This window comes from Staurois parvus, unplaced genomic scaffold, assembly GCF_062004578.1.
Source record: "Staurois parvus isolate SC_StPar_1 unplaced genomic scaffold, SC_StPar_1.0 ptg001045l, whole genome shotgun sequence".
Classification (NCBI taxonomy): domain Eukaryota; kingdom Metazoa; phylum Chordata; class Amphibia; order Anura; family Ranidae; genus Staurois; species Staurois parvus.
Genome location: NW_028318841.1, coordinates 2583302 through 2605434, shown reverse-complemented (window position 1 = coordinate 2605434; position 22133 = coordinate 2583302). Strand labels below are relative to the sequence as shown.

Sequence of the window (22133 nt, the reverse complement as noted above, 5' to 3'; positions counted from 1 at the left end):
GTCTTTGGAATAGGCAAGGGCTGAGATTTTACCCTTGATAGTACTCAAGACCACAGGCTGATCCAGATCTGATTGCAGAAAGGTTAGGATTCTTCCAATAGAGCATTTCCTGTGGTAAAGTCTTCTTTCCTTTCACAAAGTGAAGTAAGCCTTTCATGTGTGGTGGTAGACTTTACAATAGGTAGATTTCCAAGTGTTTGTCAATATGGTAAACATCGAACCAGAGGGACCTCCGACTCCTAAAACCTAGGCAGGTCATTAAAGCTAGTGCCTGTAAAGCAGGGTGGTAGATTAGTCCCTGAGATAAAAGGTCAGTTCAGTCTGAAAGAGCCCACAGGGTGTCTGCCAGAATCTCGATTGGATTGGATTGCCCTCCAGTCACGGTATCTAGCATTGCATTCAAATTTCCCAACTTCGGAATGTTGATCAGGAGAAGAGGTTCCTCTTTTAACCAAGTCCCCGGCACCAACAAGGTGTATACGAATGTTGTGTTGTAGGAGTCTGGATGAAATTAAGCAATCCTTCATATACAGAATTGTAGTCAGGCAGCTCCTGGACTGCAAAGTAAAAGTCTGGGAGTGGACAGTTTGCAGTTTTTCTTGAGGAAGAAGAAATCAAGCTTGAGTTGTGTCACAGATAGGACCCAGATACTCTTAAGTAAGAAGCTGTAATTTGTTAAGGTCTGGACTATTTGCACTGACTAAACTCTCACCAGGAAGTTGTCCCTGGGAGTGCAATAAGGCAAGCACAGGTGCCAATACCTTGATAAACCCTCAGGGACCACATGGGAGGGCTATAAACTGGTAGTGTTGTATGTCCACAGCAAAAATGGATGTAACACTGATGAGCTGGGAGGGTGGCAAAAAGTAGAATTCACTTGGGGTTTGTTTGGAATTGCGCTTGGGATCTGACATTTTGCACGGTTTATCACAGCCAACTTAAAGTGACACTAAAGCTAAAAATGTTTTTTACCATACTGCATTCCTTCCATTAAGCTAAAAATAACGTTTTATAGTTCTCTGCAGATATTGCGTGCCTCCATAGCAAATGGCTTGCTATGGGGACACACGAATATGAGAAGGAGCCAGGATTGCTGGCGGGGGGACCCAAAAAGTGGAGGATCGGGCCCGCCCTGTGCAATACCATTGCACAGAGCAGGTGAGTATAACATGTTTGTTATTTTAATTAATTTTTTTTTTTGGACTTTAACACTTTAACTGAGATCACTATATAAAACCGCGGGTAAGCCAGCAGCTTAAAGCAGAAGATGATCAATGGTAGAGGTAACTAGGCTGGCCACTGTAAGTGGCAACAATTCTAACTGAGGTGGAACTACATGCTACAAACAGAGACAATGGCAAAAAGCAACTACTTCATACTGAAAAAACAGGAACAGAGTATGCACATGACCATCCAGTTAGTTATGCAGCACTTAATTGTGTGTTGTGGTGTTAACACTTTCAATGAAAACCAAAGTAACAGGTGGTATAATAAAGGCATTCAATGATACCAATAAACTAGGTAGTTCCCAATGCTCGGCCAACACATCGTACTCCTTAAGGAATGTTCAGAGACTGGGTCACACCAGAGGCTGTACCACGGCTCTGGATCTAGAAGGTAGCTGACACAGTACACATTGGTCTGAAAAGTGACACGCAGAGCACAGTGTTTGAAGGTAACATTCCAGGCAGACCCTGCAATCTTTGTTCCTGGGGGAGGGTGACGTTACTGCCTTCAAAGCTGTTGAGGATTATATGCAGACCCAGTAACAAAGCATTACCATAACCCAGAGAGAAAATGTACATTTTCAAACTGGAGACTTTTAAGGCTCCATACTAAAGGTGAGGCAACACAATTAAAAAAATAAAGAGATTTTTATTACACAATTCAGTTTAATTAACCACTTGCCTACTGGGCACTTTTACCCCCTTCCTGCCCAGGCCACTTTTCAGCTTTCAGTGCTGTCGCAATTTGAATGACAATTGCGCGATCATGCATCATGCAATTGTACCCTAATGAAATTTTTTATTTCTGGCACTATAAACGGAAAAAGACAGAACATTTTGAAAAATAAAGTGTTTCTTTGTTTCTATTATAAAATTTTGCAAACAGGTAATTTGTCTCCTTCATTGATGTGAGTTGATGAGGCTGCACCGATAAGCAGCACTGATAGGCGGCACTGATGAGCACTTATTGGCGGCAATGATGGGCACTGATAGGCAGCACTGCTGAGCAGCACTGTGGGGCACTAGTGGAAAGCACTGTTGGGCACTGATGGGTAGCACTGTTGGGCTCTTTTGGGGCTGCACTGATAATCAGTGCCCTAATTATCAGTAAAGAGGTCTTCTTTTACAGTTGCTGGTTATCAGGAGTACTTTTCTCACGCTGCGACAGTGTGAGGAATGTACTGCCAGTAACCGGCAAGTGTATTTACATGGTGATCAGTTGTGATTGGACACAACTGATCACGTGGTAAAAGGCCGCTGTGATTGGCCTTCTACCATGTAATCATCCTTTGGACACAGCGATTACAGAGAGCGCTGGGTGCGCGCCACTGCATTCTGGGAGGACGTCATATAACACCCTCCCAGAATTGGACAACTGTGCTGTAGCCGTCATTCGGTTATAGCGCAGTCAAGAAGTGGTTAAAAATGTAGGTCCTCAAGGAATGTGGTGATGCAATGCATTCAGTATCATAAAACACATCTAAAAAGATTGTAAAAAGTTTCCAAGATAGATACTGATTAAATCCCGCTGGTCTATACCAGTTAACAGCTGTTTCATCAGGGATACCGCAGAAGCATCACATTTCAACTAAATGTCAAATTTGCCTGCATTGTCATGTCTCCAAGGGGACACCACACAGAAGATACGTCCAAACCCGCACCAAACCAACAGGTAGGGGGTGGCATCACAGGCACTGGACCACCTAGAGGGGAGACAGGGGCCACGACCAGCAAACCCACCACAAGATAATGTCAATGTAGGTTGCTTGTGGCCGCTGCATACTCTGCATATAGAAGCAAGCTATGTTGACATAATGTTGTGGCAGGCTTGCTGGCCATGGCCCCAGTCCCCCCTCTGGGTGGTCCAGTGCCTGTGATGGTTTGGTGGGGGTTAGGAAGTGTCTTCTGTGTGGTGTTCACTTGGAGACATGATGATGCAGGCAATTTTGGCATGTTTAAATGCGTTGGTATAGACGGCAGGATTTACTCAGGCATCTATCTTCGGAACTAATTTACAAGCTTTTTAGATCTGTTTTATTATAATCAAATGTATTGCATCAGAACTGTCCTTGCGGACCTCAATTTTTTTGAATGGCATGGTCGAAAAAAAAAATCTATTTTATTTGTTTTGCCTCAACTTTAGTACGGAGCCTTAAAAGTCCCCAGTTTGAAAATGTGGTTTCCTTCCTATTGGTCTGATATGCAGGTACAGATAAATGCCTAAAAATCCCAGCTCAGTAGCATATAGATGAAATCTTGATTGAAACAAAAATCTTGAAAAATAATAAACTTTTCTCAAAAGAGAAAATACATCCTTCCTCCTAGGCCACTAGCAAAAAACTGGAGCTTGATGACAGTGGAAGGGGTAATACCTGACAGCTTTTTTTTGTTTACCAATGTCCAATTCCTCCTGAAGGTGGCAGTATACCCCAAATGTAAAAACTGATTCTTCTGTCCCTTAATGAACAATAAAATAAACATTATTAAGAGTATTAATTAGATGGCTTACTCCACCACAGTGAGATCATTCTGGAGAGAGTACAAAAATGGCTTCCCTCCCCTAAACTGAATAGCCCAGACAAAATATATCATTGGGCTCCCTCCACACAGCTCTTACCATGCTTGTAAAATAGCAGACAGAGAGCTATTGTACAATTTCATAAGTGTCAAAGAATGTGGAAAGTACCTTTCAGTCAGCACAACTCCTGGGAAGTGGGCAGATTGTAATTGCTGAAGTTAAATATAGCACATGCCTTACTTCACACATTGGTACTAATTGTTGGTTAAGCTTTAAGTAAATATATTGAACCCTTCAAACTACACCCTCAAGGACGGAACCCCTGTTCTTGTCCATGCAGATTCGTCATCAAACTTCTGGCAGGACAGCATGTTTGCTCACATTCATTGGAGTTAAACTAGTATTGAAACATTATGTGTTTGTTTAGGATAGGACAGGATTACATAAGGACCTCGCAGGCCTGAAAAGTAAAACATTAACGACCACACCAAGTTTACAACTTCACACAAGATCTAGATGTTTCTCATGCTTTGCATTTCAAATATGCATATTTTGGCAAAAAAAAAAATTGTATTTATTTGTATATTTAAAATTTGTTTGTCTGTATCTTTTTTTTTCTCTATCTCTGTATGCATGACATTTTTACAAATCAGCACCTACTTGATCTTGTTATACTTGCACTCATCTCATTTCCTACATAACCTTCAAATGAGACAAAAGAAAATATATGGATATTTATTCACAGTCATCAGTGCATATTTGTTCACTCTGTGCCCATAATTCTTTGTTATATTTTACGTGTTTATCCAAAGAATGGACAAAAAAAAAAAATTATGGTGTTGTTATTTATCTAATGGTGGTCATACTTATGCTAGTCCTACATTAGTCAAAAATGTGTTCATATGTGTTTTAAAAAAAACAAACATACGGATATGAGAGCAAGCAACATTGGCATCATGTAATGACCGGTTTTCAAACAATAAATCTTTCAATGAACATAAATGAATCCGTTTTTCCTTTGTTTTGTCACATGTGCAGTACGGACAGGTTGCTTTTTATGATGTGAATAAATAAAACAAAATTGGACAAATTAAAAGAGAAGTATGGCCAGGGCTTTTTTCAGCAGGAATGCAGGGAACGCACCTCCAGCACAGAATGCATGGCAAGGGGTGGTGGGGTGTGCTGGAGGGTAGGGGTCTTTTGTTGCCGAGAAGGTCTATTGTTGCTGGAGTTAGGGGAGTATATTGTTACTGGCGGGGGATCTATTGTTGCAGGGTTGGATTTATTGCTGGTAGGGGTATTTTGTTTTATGGGGGTCTACTGTTGCTGGGGGGAATCTATTGTTGCTGGCATTATTTTGTTGCAGGAGGTGTATTGTTGTTGGCAAATCACGGGGTGATTGTTTTGTGGACTGATTTATTTGGACTTTCCTTTTGGAATATCATCAATCATTGTTATTCCAATAATATTTTTAATGTTGAAAATATCATTTATATTATTTATATATTTTATAAGAGTTCTTTGCACTGACAATTGATTTATGCGCCACCTGAACACTTTTTGAAGTGTTTCTTTGTTTATGTTTATTATATTTCTAAAGTGGCAGGTTAGTGGTAATACATAGACGTGATATAGTAGTGATAAGTATCCCTTATTTACACATTTAGCGCAGTTTGTTGGTCATATACCTTCACTATTTTCACATAAATAATAACATGTTCTTAGATTTTTACTCACAAAGTATATCATGGAGTTTGACAATTCTAGAGAAATGTCTAAATAATGCATTACAATTTAACTAAACCCATTAGACTTTAGCCAACTAAAATGTACTGGAGATTTTAGTCGACTAAAATACAACTAAAACTAAAACAATTCAGATGAGTAAAATACGACTAAAACTAAAATGCCATTTTAGTAAAAAGACGAAGACCGAAACTAAACTGAAAATTGACATCAAAGTTAACACTGCTGTTGGGGTTTATTTAGGTTTTTAGCACGACAACCACCACTGAATTTTAGAACAGACCTATAACACATAAACAGGCAATGCAGCAAAGCAGTTTTTCCATGGGTTGCACAATGCTGCCTATACATTTTTACTGACCCCTCTAATGCAGTGCACTGCAATGCATGTCAAAGCACAAGTGCATGTGGTGTGAATAGGCACTAAATGTTAAGATTGCAGTCAGGTGAGGAAAAGTGTTCTGACCTGGCTGTGTAGCTACTGCAGAGAAGGTTGAAAACCTGGCTATGCTGTAACTTGGGCATTAGGATCACAAGACTGCCCAAACAGAATTACAAATCCTTGGATAGGTTGACATTTTGCTTTCATATATAGTATCTGTGTATTTAGTCACTGGTCTGAAGTTCAGCTTTTATCTCAATTTTTATATCTCACGGGAGCAATATTTAACATAATTCAAGATGTGCTGCTGGCTGGGCTGCATTCTTGACTTGATTCTCTGCAGCCCACCCCTGTGAAATATGCAGGTCAGTTTCCAGACCCAGCCAATGTTTTAACATTTTTATATTCAAAGCCAATCAGTAAATAGGAATACCAGGAAACTTTATGAGTGGGCAACTAGCTTCAAAGGCCATGCTGAAAGTCAGGACCACTCAGTACAGGTGTGCTGTGCCTTTGGGTGAGTTTAAGTGCATGACTGGTTGTCAACCTGAACATAGCCCATACCTCGCCCTTTATGTTACGGAAGATGTAAACGCTATGTCAAACACAAACAGACCAGAATTATGAAAGAGACTTTTCCACTTTATAAAGCTATGAATGAATAGTTAATCGTTGGCAGCAGGTCAGCTGCCTATTGCATTGCTGTATTTCTCAGTAACAGTGAAATTACACTTAACACATGCCATTTGCTATTCCAAGTTCTAGTATTCAACCTTCTCCACCATACCCATCTGTCTGACATCTTTCTATCAAACTTCACTGGTTTCTTAGTAAGGAAATACTATTTAAAAGAATCATGACTGTGAATAATAATGTAGACATAATCAGAGGCATTCTTTAAAACGTTCCCAAATTTAAATAGAAGCACTGGTTTCGCTTACCTTCAGCGAGTCAAAGCAAGCGATAACGCGTCCATTTTCCACATGGCAACTCCGTGACGGGTGAGCAAACTTGCACTCTGCATCAGACCTTGAACAAGTGCCTCTCTGAAACTCCCGACAGACTTCCAGCGTCAGCCATTTTGTGTCACGCACCAAGGAGACGTTAACAGCCATATTAAAGACAGACCGCTGAGGCCAAGGAGAACACCTCCTTCTATCGGTGACTACAATCTTTTTTTCTTCTTAAAAGAAGGGGATGGGGAAAGGTGGAGTTCAAGTTTAAATGAATAAAAACTATTTTTTCGCTTTGGTTAAAAAAAATGTCAGCACTTAAGGTTTTTTTTTTATTTTTATAATTTTTCTTTTTTTAGTCAATTTGTATCTGTTGTCGAGACATGAATGAGACACAAACATCCAACCATAAAATAGACGTTTTATCAGATAAATTGAAAATAAAAATAAATCTAATTAGAGACCAGCTCTTGAAAAGTGCAAAATGTCAAAGTTTAATGCGTTGGCTTTATTTGTCACTTCTGAAATCAGATTGAGTTAGACTGAGCCGACTTTTTCAACAATTCTGTGCTCTTAGCTTAATGGTTCCAATTATGGTTGTGTAAAACTCAGCAGAAATTGGCAGAATTTCAGTTCCTCAGACAATCTGTGGCGTTTTATTTATTGTTACGATGAATAAAATAATGTTACAGTTGGGCACAGCCGTGACTGTTAATGAAAATTTTATGATTTCTGTATTCAAGGATTGGGTGCCGAAATTGTAATTATGAAGGTCAGTTGCCGTTTGGGTTGGCCTGCAAGCAACGGCAAATTAAAAAAAAAAAAAAGAAAAAAGGAAAAAAACATAAAGAGGCAGCACTAGACAGAGATCCAAGCAGCGTTAGCTTCGGAAAAAAGGCACGATTCAGCAACCTGCAATAAAAGAGGAAATGAAATACATAATCAGAAAAAAAATACAACCTTGTAATTTTCATCACAAGCTTAGACAATACAGCAAAAGGAAAATGACTTTTTGCAACAGAAAAAACCTTTTAGATAGTGACACTACGGCACAGTGCAATCAGCCATTGTGGATTGAAAAAGGGGCATTTCCCAATCGAATCTGCGCATGGTAAAACACAGCAGCCAATTACGGTTTCTGTAGCAATATAGGACTGGGCTAATGCCCAATAGCAGAGCTTGGCTTATGCTGTTCTGTTTTGGCATGGAATCTTTTTTTTTTTTTTTTTCGTGCTGCACAGTAAGAAAATGCCTTGCGCTTGACACGACATCCCAAGGGACACGTGCTGCAGTTGTATTTTTTTATTTTTAGTTCTTTACTTAAAAGAAAGAAATGTAAGTGAGAAGGGTCAGTATATTGCTATAAATGGAAAACAGACAAGGAATCTGACAGTACGTATGTGCTGTATGAGCAGAATCTAGCCTCCAGCTGGTGGCTGTGTGCCACGGGTTGGGGGAACTAGACAAGCACAGTAATGCTGGATAGACATTAACCCTTTTTCATCCAACAGCATGGTTTATCGCAGTCATTAAGACATTTCACCTACTAAGATACAGATATCTGATCACAGTGCAAAGTCAGCCAAGCCATCTGTATAACATAAGTAGACTATTGTCTGTCAGGGTTCCTGCTTGTAGCTTTTGTTGGACATAAATAAATATTACAACTGTATACTGGAACAAAAGAATTTTGCTTAGTGCAAAACATGCGCTTGGACCGCAAGCAAACTACAAAGCTCTGTAACCCATGCTGACCAATTAGAATGCATTTTTCTTATTATAAATTTGATTATTTGCCCTGGCTTTCACTTTATGTATCATTGTTGCCCTTTGTAGCTTTAATAAATATTCCCATTACTGTACCAAATGTATTCCAGAGTAGATAAACAGGGTAATTTCATCCCAAACTGATATTGTGTGTGTGTGTGTGTGGGGGGGGGGGGGGGGGGGGGGGATTTGACAGATGCTAGAGTTAAATCACCCACTACCACCATTATGATGGGGTCCAACTCTCCACTTTAGATTTCTCATTTAACTTTATCATGGAGAATGCAGAAAGTAACATGGAAACAATCTAAGGTACATAGGAACTCTGAAACCCAAAAGGCAGTGGAAACAGTGCTAGAGGATATGGTAAGTGACATCACTGCTGGGGATATAAAAAGCTATCAGGTAGCTCTGCCAAGTAAATCATATCTATAAGTGAAATATCCCTTTTAGATAAACTGGTCCAAAAAAGGAACACATGAGGACATGTTGAATTCCCTGTATAACACCATTTAATATTTTACCGTCTTTCCAACTTTAAAGGAAAAAAAAAAAAATAGAAGTGTATTGGTCTGTATGGTGAGCCACAGTACACAGGTGTTGTTAAAAAAAATTGCTACAGTGGAGTAGTTACTTTGTGAAGTTTAGATGGGAAACCCACCCAGAACTGACCCCTATTTTGAGTGAATGCTGGTAAAGGGGAGGGTTGCCAATGCCCTCATTTCTATATCCAGTCATATTGATTGGGTTCCACCTGAGCTAGCATGAAAAAAATAAATAAATGGGAAACTCAAGCTAGCAGCATCCACCCAAAGCGAAAAGATTTTCTTTGGTAAACTGGCCCATTTAGTCCTTCAACATTGTCCAACCTAAGGTCTAGTTAGTAAGAGGATCGGCACCTGGGAGGTTGATGCAAATTAAAAATTATTTTATTACATACTCAATGGGATACAAAGAGATCCGGGATACAAAGAGATCCTGTACATAACAGATGCTGGCGCATTTCTGCCCTTACGGGCTTTAAAGTTATAGCAAAACTACACAGGAATAGCAGCTTAAATAACCTCACCCCAGAATACATCAAAAAGTGGGTCCTTGCAGAGTTATATTGATCAAATTAATAAAGAACCAGTAGAGGATATAAAAGTTAAAATAAATATCACAATTAAAACCCAAAAGCAGCTTCTTAACAGTTCAAAACCGGCAAAGCAGGGAGGGGAACAAAAACTATATATACCAACTGGAGAGCCGAAGAGGAAAGAGGCTACCCCAAATGCAGATCCATACCCGACCAGGGGCGGACTGACCATTTGGAAACTCGGGCACTGCCGAGGGCCTGGGGTCAGTAGGGGGCCCCATGAGATGCCCCTGGTACCTTTTTCATAGGCTTTTTTGAGCTTGGGCAAGGACACAGGGGCCCCATGATCCCCTATTGCCCGGGGCCCCATGAGTTGTCAGTCCGCCCCTGTATCTGACCCAACACCTCTTGCACAATTTTTGCACTATTTGTTCAGAGATAAATATGTTACCGGAAAGTGACATATTTTAATAGCTGTCTACATTTGAAAATAATTTGCAAGGACATGCTGCATGCTGAGTTGATTAATTTAAGCTTGGCAAGCAAATTACAGTCTTGGAGGACCATGAGAAACATATACTAATTAACACTACAAACAGGTATTTTAATACAAGTGATATATACATAATTTAGAATTTTTTTTTTTAAAACAGAGTCCATTAAGCTCCAACTCCAACCAAAACTTTTTTTTTAGTTTTTGATAGATTGGGGAAGGGCCAGGACTATCATGTTTTAAATGTGCATTATGCTCCTGTTGATATCTATGAGTGTTTTCTGTGTAAAACCATCACTTGGACAGGGAAGGAAGGGGAAAAAAAAAAGGACACAAACCATAAAAGAAACCTAACAAACGTTCCAACTTTTTTACCCTGCAATAGAAATGTCCTTTTGAAGATTTTGCTTCCTATTATGTCTATCCCAAAAAAAGAGACTTATACAACAATAAAAAATTGACAGAGGCTAAAACCTTTTCCTTTGAAAACTTTTGGTTGCATTTAGACTTTAACACAATAATATTTGTATGCAAAATGCAACAAAGGAAAAAAAACAAAAAACTTTTGTTGTAGTTGGCCATAAATAAAAATCAGGGTATTTCCTGATACTAGAGGTATTCGGAGCAAATCTTAAAAACTATCCCTAAAAATCAGAGACAGCTGTCATCTACGTAGGTTTATGCAGTGTTGCACCTTTAAGCAATTCATTGGCTTCTGCTCCCACATTCCTTTTAGCAAAGCAACATTTCAAAGCAATATTCTTATAAGGAAAAAAGGAGAAGTTGCCAAGGCCAGTCACAGATTAACTCATACGTGCCCAAGTCCCGTGTGTGCCAAGCTGGCTGGTAAAACATTGCAGAAATCTCTGGCAATGTAAACGCGGTTTCACATACTTTGCTTGTGTTTGAGAATTATGTGTTTTATGCAAGGTTACACAATTCCTTTGCAGGGATTGATGGGCTCTTGGCACAGCAAGCCCACAGTATCGGAGAGCTTTACTTCTGTTCAACCCCTTCAGCCCTACAAACACATTATAAATGCTTCCAGCTTCCTTTATGCTACCAAAAAGTTTTAAAGAGTCAGACATAAGTGTATTGCTTATTAATAGATATGAAATTTTGCTCTGGCTGCTGGGGTAACGCTCTATGGGAATGATAACACGCTTATAGCCACGTGTTGCCAAACCAAGGACACCTAACGCCATTTTGGGGTGTGTCTCCTACAGAATGATTGATTTTACTACATGATCCTGCGTAGACAATGTTCACAGCGTTTTGTATCTCACAAGTGCAACAACAAGAGTTTGCTTTATTCTCCAACAAGCCTAGGCACACGTGTTTTATACCTTCATCCCTATGAACTGGCAGAGGTGCTTGAACTTGTAGTTCTATAAAAAACACACATTGCTTTTTTTCTATGTAAAATTCAAAAGCTACTTCCCTAAACTGTAGGCTACAGTAACGTACATGTGAGTATATATTATCCCTGCAGCATATTAGTATATTTTTCCCAGACATCTTATTAAACAGCAGCTCAAAATCAAAACACATATTATATATAATTATCTAAGAAATGCAGCTTATGCTTTATAGCCCATATCCAGAAATAGGGAAAGGTCTTCCTTGCCATGGGACTGCCCCAACACTGAAAGGGTTAAATGTTCATTTAGGTCCAGGGAACCAGGAAAAGCAGGTTTACTTACTAAATCCTATGCTCCCCTGGCAGCTAGCACTTTCCTCTACTCCCCCAACGCTCTAGCAGTGGACTGTCTCTCAGCGTCTTCAAGTCCAATGCAGGGCTATGGGCTCTTCATTGGACTTGATGTCAGAGGACCTGCAAACACAACAGTGTAGGGAAGAGGCTGTGGGGACCAGTCTAATAGCCCAGAGGTAGCCTGCAGGAGCAGAGGATCAGGTAAATTAAACTGTGTTCCTTATTGGGTGTACTTACAGAAGTGCCAACTGCAGCAGCAGTTTGAGAGATCTAAGTAAACATATCAACCCCACAATTCAGGCAAAAAAAAAACCCAGCACTTCTCAGCCACCCGCATTGCACTAACCCCCCAGCCTTTAGGTCATCACAGTGTTTCTGTTGGATGTCCAAAAATCTTATGAGATTAGCACTGAAAGCTACTGCATAGTAAATTCTCTGCCATTGTTTACTATGCAGTGGCTTTGCGTGCAGTATCAGAAAAGCTGCCCATACATTATACAATTTTCTAGTTCAATTTCCTTTGGATTTACTTTCAACTATGTAGTGCAAGGGCCTGCCTGATTGCATACAAATCAAAAGTGTTTAGGTTTGACTTCATATTATATGATTTTGGTAACTCTAAAGAAAACTTTTACAAGAAAATTGTATAATGTATGGCTAAACCAACACTGTGACTGAGAAGGCAATGCTGGTTATTTGGAAATTTCATGTTCTGATACTCATGAAAGGTTCAATATTTTGGCTGTAGGGCAGGGAAGCATCTTTAGAATGCGCAAATTTGATGCAGCAAACTGTGCTTTTTTACATTTACCTAATATAATTTGTCATCCTGTGATTTCTTGTGAAGGTAAGGTGTGGTGGTTGGGTCTTTTTATAAAAGAAAAAGTGATATAAATAGATGAGCAAAAAAACCCCCAAAAATTACAAATGGAGTTGCTGCCTGTAGTGACCAATCAAATATCTTTTGTTTAACCACCAGAGCCATTTTTTGCAAATGTGTCAAAAAAGGAAACTTGTCAGGCCTGAATATTAGTTAAAACCACCAAAAATTATAATTGGCCGCTCTCAGGAGCTCAGTGAATTCAAGCGTAGTACCGTGATAGGTTGCCACCTGTGCAGTAACAAAGTGGAAGCAACTGAGAGCAACAGCAACTCAGCCATGAAGTGGTAGGCCACGTAAAATGACAGAGTGGGGTCAGCGCATGCTGAAGCGCACAGTGCCCGGAAGTCGCCAACTGTCTGCAGAGTCAATAGCTGAAGACCTCCAAACTTCTTGTGGCCTTCAGCTTAGCACAACAGTGTAGAGAGCTTCATGGAATGGGTTTCCATGGCTGAGCAACTGCATCCAAGCCTTACATCACCAAGTGCAATTAAAAGTGTCAGATGCAGTGGTGAAAGCAAGCCACCACTTGACTCTAGAGCAATGGAGATGTGTTCTCTGGAGTGATGAATCATGCTTCTCAGTCTGGCAATCGGATTTGGGTTTGGGGGTTGCCAGGAGAACGGTACTTGCCTGACTGCATTGTGCCAAGTGTAAAGTTTGGTGGAGGGAGGATTATGGTGTGGGACTGTCTTTCAGGGGCTGGGCTTGGCCCCTTAGTTCCAGTGAAGGGAACTCTTAAGGCGTCAGCATACCAAGACATTTTGAACAACTTCATGCTCCCAACTTTGTGGGAACAGTTTGGGGATGGCCCCTTCTTGTTCCAATATGACTGTGCACCAGTGCACAAAGCAAGGTCCATAAAGACATGGATAAGTGAGTTTGGGTTAGAGGAACTTGACTGGCCTGCACAGAGTCCTGACCTCAACCCAAGAGAACACCTTTGGGATGAATTAGAGCAGAGACTGCTAGCCAGGCCTTCTCATCCAACATCATTGCCTGACCTCACAAATGTGCTTCTGGAAGAATGTTCAAAAACTTTCCCATAGACACTCCTAAGCCTTGTGGACAGCCTTCCCAGAAGGGTTGAAGCTGTTATATTATTATTATACAGGATTTATATAGCGCCAACAGTTTGCTCAGCGCTTTACAATATAATGGGAGACAATACAGCGACAATACAATTCAATACAAGAGGGATAGGAGGGCCCTGCTCCTCGGAGCTTACAATCTAGGAGATAGCTGCAAAGGGTGGGCCAACTCAACAATGAACCCTACGGACTGGGATGCCAGTAACATTCATGTGTGTGTGTAAAGGCAGGCATTCCAATACTTTTGGCAATATAGTGTGTGTGTGTGTGAGATATATATATATACACACATATATATATATACATATACATATATATACACACACACACACACACACACACACACACACACACACACACTGATTTCAGAGCTCCCAGAGAACAGAGTTATGGAAGTTGCAATGTTTTTTGTCATATGATTTTAGCAAAAATGTTTGTCAATCCCATATTTCAGTAAAGTATATACTAGGTTTTTTTTTTTTTTAAGTTATTTCTAGCACACACAAACGCAATATATAGTATTACAAACAATTTTTGGGGGGTAAAATATAAGAGATGAGGCTGTGTGAGTAAATACATACCAAACATTTGAAACCTTAACACTGCACACACCCAATGCTTTAAAAGCGCTTACAGGTTAACATTTTAGAGTTATGTAGGCCATACACAGGTCGAATTCCTTACAAATTTTCTTTAGAAAATCTGAAATTTTGTACGTTTTGTAATCCGATGGTGCCACCATGGATTTCGAAATTCAACCAAGATGTCAGGGCTCCCAGGTGTGACCAGAGATGTGTGACTGACGCAGGGAAACGCAGACTTCAGATATGTGATAAACAATGTAATTTATTAACACTAACAATACAACCATAAACGCAGTGCAATACTAAAACATAATACAGTGCAAACAAACCAACCAACCACCCACAGATAACAGTACAAACAAGCAAGCGTCGTCAGGCAGGCCGGGTCAATATCAATAGGGCAGGTAGGTACAGGGGGAGCAAGCGGAGATGGTCGGGGTCACAGGCCAGGTTCAGCAGGTAGCAAGCAGCGTAGTACAGAGGGTCAGGCAGAGGGATGGTCAGGGTCACAAGCCAGGGATCAGAACAGGGTCAGCAGAGAATCAGACAGGAACAGAGAGCAGGAACAGGATACAGGATGCAGGACAGATACAGGGCCCAGGACAAACACAACACCAAGGCAGAGTCTGCAAGTCTGGCCATTCCTTAAATACACCAGTATCATCAGTTCCAGGTGTTAGCTGGCTGAAAGGTTGAGTCTCTGATTGCTGGGAGCACCCGCTGGCCAGCCCTGGTACTGCAGATCAAAAGGCAGGCGAGTCCCACCATTGCTGGCCAGTCCATTCCTGACACAAGCCTTCAATTTCACCTCATGCTGCTACAGAAAAGAATTTTCATGGCCAGGAATTTTGTTTTCTTTCCAGGTCACAGTTCATGCTCAATACTTTTTCGTTTATATTTCCTGCACGATTCTCCCATCATTGATTTGGAATTCGTTAATTTTTCAAAAAATTTCCAACATGCCCAATCACTCAAATTCGATGGTCACACGAAAATTTGCCTTTTCTGTGACCCACTAATGGTGCAAAATTTGAACGAAAATTCTTAGAAAAGATTTTCGAAAGAAAATTCTTTCGGAATTCGACCCGTGTATGGCTTTACAGTGAACAATGGTCCTAGAATTATTGAACTCACTCCAACATGTGTAAGTTGGGGTGCGGGACCATAAACATTTTTTTTCTATTTATGATATGATACTTTATTTTTTTCTACACTCATCTTTATTGCTTTATTTTTTTCTACACTCATCTTTATTGCTTTATTTTTTTCTACACTCATCTTTATTGCTTTATTTTTTTCTACACTCATCTTTATTGCTTTATTTTTTTCTACACTCATCTTTATTGCTATCACATCACCCTTTGGTGATGCCATAGTAGAAAATGATAGGTCCTCTGTAGGGAGACATGAGGGGGTCTATTAGATCACTAATATCATTTGTGGTCCCCACTGAAGCGGATTCCTGAAGCTCCTTCACTAGCGAATGACAACTCTGAACCCCAAAGCGAAGAAGAAAATCCGAACATGAACTTCTTTGCAAAAATAAAAACCACTGTTGATCCTGTCATGAATCCAGTGTTAGTGTTCAAGGAATCTAATTTGCCCTTCCATTTGTTATCTTGGGACTACTGAATGATCGAATGATTAGTGTCCATGCTGTGAGGAATGACATAGGGGATGGGTTTGAGTAGTTTAAAAAAGGATAGGTTGGCAGGACTGACACCACTCAATCCACAAAAATATTGTGAGTTGTCAACCTACAAGAATTAGGAGCTGAGTGCATTTACAGGAGATTAAAAGGTATTTTCCTGTACTTGCAAGGTCTTTAAAGGGGATAAACATGGGGATATGTACAACCGGTAGCAACACTTGTTCCCATTTTCTTTCCTTAAACATGTCCACCCACTCCAACAATATTAAGTAAACAATTGTGGATCTCTGCCTTAAGGGCTGGTTCACACCCGAATCGCATGCACAGGAAAAGGATCCACATTCCTGTGTGATTCAGTGTGGCGCAATGTTCAGCCCAGTCATTTGAATAGGTTGAAATTGCACTGGATCACACAAAAAGTAGTGCATGCAGTACTTTTTAAAAATGAACCACGCCAAATCAGATGGTATTGCAGTACCATGTGATCTGGTGCAGGCAAATGCACAGAATTTGCAATCTGCATTTGAGGTGTTAAGAATATATTGACACCCACAACAGATTACACACCCAGTGCATTTTGAGTGAACATAATGTGCCTTTCCCACATTGTGTTTTGCTGTGAACCAGCACTTAGATATCTTGATTTAGCAACACCTGGCTAAAAGAGAGCAGGACAATCATCTTAACATACACACGCTGCTATAACACAGTGTTTGAACCAGCACTGGTAATGAAATCATTTTGACTACCTGTCCAGGAGAAAATAAGTCATCAGGGATTGCTCTGCTCTTATAGGAAGGGCTGTCTTGTGATGGTCAACTTGACCTTCAAATTTTGATTGTTTAGAAGAAGCCTATAAGTATATGGAATTCAATGTGACTATGTGTACAGTTTTACAGACTCTTGGCACTGCATAATAAATCTACTCTAAACAGTATGGCATGTTCTGAAAAACACCTGTGTTACCCTAGTAGTACTGATATACTTGGAATGGAACTCCCACATATTGCAGAGACTTGGTCAATAGACATAATAAGAAACCATGGCACCTGCAGACGTTAAGTATTTTGTACGGTTTAATGTAATATTAAAAGTTTCAGCATTGTTTTTTTAAATAACAAACATGTCATACTTATCTGCTCTGTGCAATGGTTTTGCACAGAGCAGCCTCGATCCTCTTCTTCTCGGGTCCCCCACCGGCGCTCCTGGCTCCTTCCCCTTGACCAGTCCCCCAGTAGCAAGCTGCCTGCTATGGGGGCACTGGTGCATGCTTGCTCTATGTGCCTTTAAGACACAGAGCCATGGCTCTATCCAGCCTCCGCTCTCTCCACATTGGCTCACTAGCTGTGTTTGACTCATTGGCTGTCTCAACCAATAAGGAGAGGAGTCCTGAGACAGTGAAAAGGTCTTGTGCACATCACTGGATCGAGAGGGGGCTCAGGTGTGTACTGGGGGGGGGGGGCTGTGGGGGGAGCAGCAGCACACAGAAGGTTTTTACCTTCATGCATAGAATGTATGTAAACCGTCCACATTTATAACCACTTTAACTGCTTCCCGACCGCCCTATAGCAGAAATACGTGATTTTGCATTTCCGGGTAGAGTGTGCATTTCCCTGTCAGCTCATGCACACTGCCTTGGGTGGCTGTGCGCAGCACAGCCTTCCAAAGCAGTGTGCTTACAGTGAACCACACAGACACAGCCCAATGTAAAACAGCACACAGTTAACCCTTTGATCGCCCCTCATGTTAACCCCTTCCTGCCCAGTGCCATTAATACAGTGTCAGTGCTTTTTTTTTTTTTAGCACTGATCACTATATTGGTGTCACTGGGGATGTAGCGTTGCATGACCGCGTTGCATGACTGCGCAATTGTCAGTTAAGGTAACACAGCGCCATAACCCAAACAAAATGGCCTGGTCAGGAAGGGGGGTAAATCCTCAGGAGGACAAATGGTTAATCTACTAAATATTTTCACACTTATGCATAATATTTATTATAAACTTGAAGTGAAAAACGTTTTTTTCTTGCATTGACCCTTTCCAAGCACATAGTAATTTGTTTTTTTAGTCTTAGATACGAAGGAGAGGAAAGAGAGGGATTATAACACGTGTTTTTATTTACCAAGTTTTTATTGCTATCTGTGCCTCTGTTAGGAAGATTTACCCTCCCTATAGGTCATGTTTACCATTATCACCAAGACTAAAAATGAAAGAAAATCCAAACCTATGGAGTTGCAGTAACATGATTTGGTCATTTTATCCGCTAATATCAACATTTCCTTAAACATGAGATGCTCTTCTTACCCAGGGCTCCTTCTAATGTTGTTAGAGGTTCCTTGACTAGTGTGCAGTATTGAATTGATTTCCCAATTACAGTGACCACCAATACTACGGGGAAGATCTGGAAAATATTTCAAGGGTTCCTCCAAGGCAAAAAGGATGAGAAAAGCTTCTCTAAGGAAATACAGAGCACTGGTCCAATACATACACCTGGAATGCTGTATTTAACAGATACGGTAATTCTCTTGCTATACAAAATATTCATATTACTACTCACTGTATAAATAGCAGCTCTCAAGCTAGAATGTCAAGCTGCTTACATAAAATGGATCTCTGTTCACTGATCAAGTAATTTAGACATTATTGCTGATTATTATCACACTCCACTGGTACAGAGGAAGAATAAAATACTAAGGAATAATACAAATTTATGCACAAATAAATAGGTTATCCCAGCTCTGGAGACAGATCCCAAACTTGTCACCCATTTAGTCTTCATCCAGCTTGGTCATCAATTAAAACCCTGAAAAATCCATTTCTATGAAATTTTCCACATGTATATTTAAAGTGGAACTAAATTCTCTAAATCAACATTAGCTATTTTTAATCCTTATACTGCTACCCATAGTAAATAAGAATATATGTAATATTTAGTCGTTTGAATACATTTCTTCAGTTACTTCCTGGTTTCTGGCCTCGACCAAAATTATATCATACATCCCAGAAGTCTTCATAGGCATTTTTTTCTTTCATCTGGAGGAGGAGAGAAGAGGCTTCTCAGCTAAGCATACCCCTGTCTGCATGCTTGAGCTAAGGTCAGATGGATTCCAGGAAGTAAATGATACATGAATCTTCTGCCCTTACTACAGATGGCCATGGCTAAAACTGCTGTATGAGTTTGCTTTAAATTTTGAAAAATGAATGAAATAGTGTTTGCAGCTTGTGGTGCTCAGATACAGTTAGACTCCATTCACACTAGGTTTTTTCAAATTGCGGGTGGAATTCTGTCTGCGATTTGAAAAAACCTAGTGTGAATGGAGCCTGAGATCTTAAAGACAAAACATGCAAGTTCTGTATCCACCGCAGCCAGGTTTCCAAGCATTGAAAACCATTAGACTGAAACAGGCCATATTTACATAGACAGCAAGACAACCTACAGAAGCACAGCCATCCCTATATTTGCATTCTTTCTCCCAAAGTTCCTTCCTTGTAAACAGCAAGACAAGCATATCCACATAAACATGAACTGAGATAATGCCAGAAATCACTATAAACCATTGAACGTTATTCTATTTTCTTGCTAACTGAATGTTTAAAAACCTAACATTGACTTTGTAAATGACTTCTACACGTTCCAGACTTTGCCTACATCATGGCTCCTAGTTAGAAGCTGTCAGACCGTTTAATTAAAATATTCTCGCTATTTGGAGGCTGGGATAAATCATGAGCCTTTACTTAGAAGGTTGTCCTGATACTGAAAATCATATGAACCTGTTTTCTCATATACAATACTAAGGGCATCCTCTCTCTACTTCCTTGCATTGACCCTTTCCAAGCACATAGTAATTTGTTTTGTAGATTTCAGCTTTAGCATAGTTACTGTATGTACAACATAATTGTATCCTTGTTAATCTTCTAAGCGGTTACTCCATTGTACCGTAAAACAAAGCTATGTCCCGTGATTGAAGCTTCCATGACAAGTTAGTGCAGGTTGCAGTTGGTGGGTGGGGCACCATCTTTCTTCTCACGACAATAAATGTAAATATAATTAATTCTTCATTAATAGAAGACACATTCAGAATTTTATATGATTAAAGTACACATTAGTCAAACACGCTGTGCTAATGGATAAGTGTACCTTTATGTTTTCCTGTATGACCTTCCCCTAACCAATCTTTTAATTGTATATAATAAGCAGACCTTAGATAAAATCTAAAGTACCATTTTGTCACCCATTCCTGTGCATAGTTTCATGGCTTTGACCCCCTCTTTGGTAGCTAGGCCTCTCTGATGCTTAGTCTGCACATTCTATAGACAGAAAATATATCTTAATAGTGAAGTTATCTTTCAAGGGATACACTCTACCCTTGAGTGGTTTACAAGTTATCAATTATCTTGTACTGCTGCCTACATTTTCAATCCTGGCATTCATCTTGTACGGTTGCCTAAAACCCTATGGCTGTAGACAGCTTCATCTTTTGTGTGACCAAGAATCTGAACCTGCAACAATGCAGGCCAAGTGTTCCCCGCTTCCAACACTGCCCTCTAACACAAACACACATTGGAACAAGCAAACGAGACTGAGCAATACAGAATCTGAGGACCTGTGCAAAGCCTGCTAAATTTTGCTTTAAATGATAAAAACCCAAACTGTTGACTTCAATACAGCTGCAAAGTCTCATAGACAGCATCATTTTCCTGCATTTATACAGTGCTCTCATATTATGCAGAGTTAACACAAGCAATCATATCAATCTCTGCCCCGCAGGAAACTCAGTCTAATGTCCCTACCACTCTCATGCACATCCCCGGGGCCAATTTGTCTGAAAGCCAAATCAAACTATACTCCAGACAAAAAAAAAAAATTAAATACATTGTAAGTGCGACTAAAGCTGGCCATACATGGTACAGTTTTTGTTCAGCCAGCTGGATGAATGAAATAAACTGTACCAATTTCCCAATCCATAAATGCGATGTGAATGCGGGAATTCTCTTCGGTGTGACATTGTATTCCAATAGCGAGACTCCCCCACTATCAGAATACACCAATTTGCACTGCAGCACATTGCTGCATGTGCTGATCCAGTAACCCTGTTCATCAGAAGTCGATCAAATAAACCATGTATGGCCAGCTTAAGTAAACAGTCACATTTTTCTTCAACAATATTGCAGCATTCAGACTGGGAGAAGGAGGCGCAGCTCAAATCAAGCACATGTGTTGACAAGGAACATGCTGACAGGAGGAGGAAGCAAAGTGAGCAGAGAGATTACATAAACTGTGATGTATTGCTGCTTCATGGTGAAATCTGCAGGCTGCAGTGTGTTCTTGACAAAGCTGTGTGTGCTGCAGTAAAAAGTCAAGAATCTGCCTGTGTTGTGGGGCACAGGTGCATGGATCTGAAAACTGGCAGCACAAAATTCAAAATTCCTTGGCTGTTAAAACAGGAATCCTAGTTGTAGTATAGCAATAAGGGGAATGGATACACATTTGGATTTTCTTTGTTTATGGTCAAGAATAAAAAAATACATTAAAAAAAATGCTTTTCATTTTCACATGGCTCATTATTTCAGCTTTGCATAAAGAAGCTCACTGTCTACAAAACTCAATAGGTTAATCAGATGATATAAGTTACCCTTATCAGTCAGATAAATGTAAAATGTACTTTTTAAACTTAATAAAAACAAGTAAAATTGACAACCAATTTTTTAGCTCTCCTTTAGGCTTTATGCACACAGACAGCTTGAGATTTAAGTTTAAGATTTACTCTAGTGCTGGGGACTCCAAACTACAGGCTGTGCACCGCATCCAGCCTGCTACAAGATTTTACCTAGCCTGTAGCAAATCTGCTGTGTTGGGGGCTTTTGATGTAAAAGGGGGACTGTGATGTGAAAGGGGGGACTTCTGGCAAGAAGTTATTTATTGATGCATGTTTGTTTACTTAAATTGTAAATCATAGGGCACATGCGTGGATATTATAGATATAATAGATGTATAATATGCCACAGCGCTGCTTTTCTATATCTCCCACTACAATTCTATAGCTGCCACAG

The 22133-nt window shown here is 40.1% G+C and overlaps 1 protein-coding gene across 4 annotated transcripts in view; it reads right to left on the bottom strand.

Moving 5' to 3' along the window:
• MBNL3 (muscleblind like splicing regulator 3) overlaps positions 1 to 22133 on the bottom strand; it is a 207054-nt gene that overhangs the window by 107542 nt on the left and 77379 nt on the right. For all 4 annotated transcript variants that reach the window (XM_089657948.1, XM_089657949.1, XM_089657947.1 and 1 more), the window contains exon 2: positions 6814 to 7737. In XM_089657948.1, coding sequence (XP_089514074.1) covers positions 6814 to 6987 — 174 coding nt within the window. In that variant the 5' untranslated portion in view covers positions 6988 to 7737. The remainder of the gene's footprint in view (positions 1 to 6813; positions 7738 to 22133) is intronic.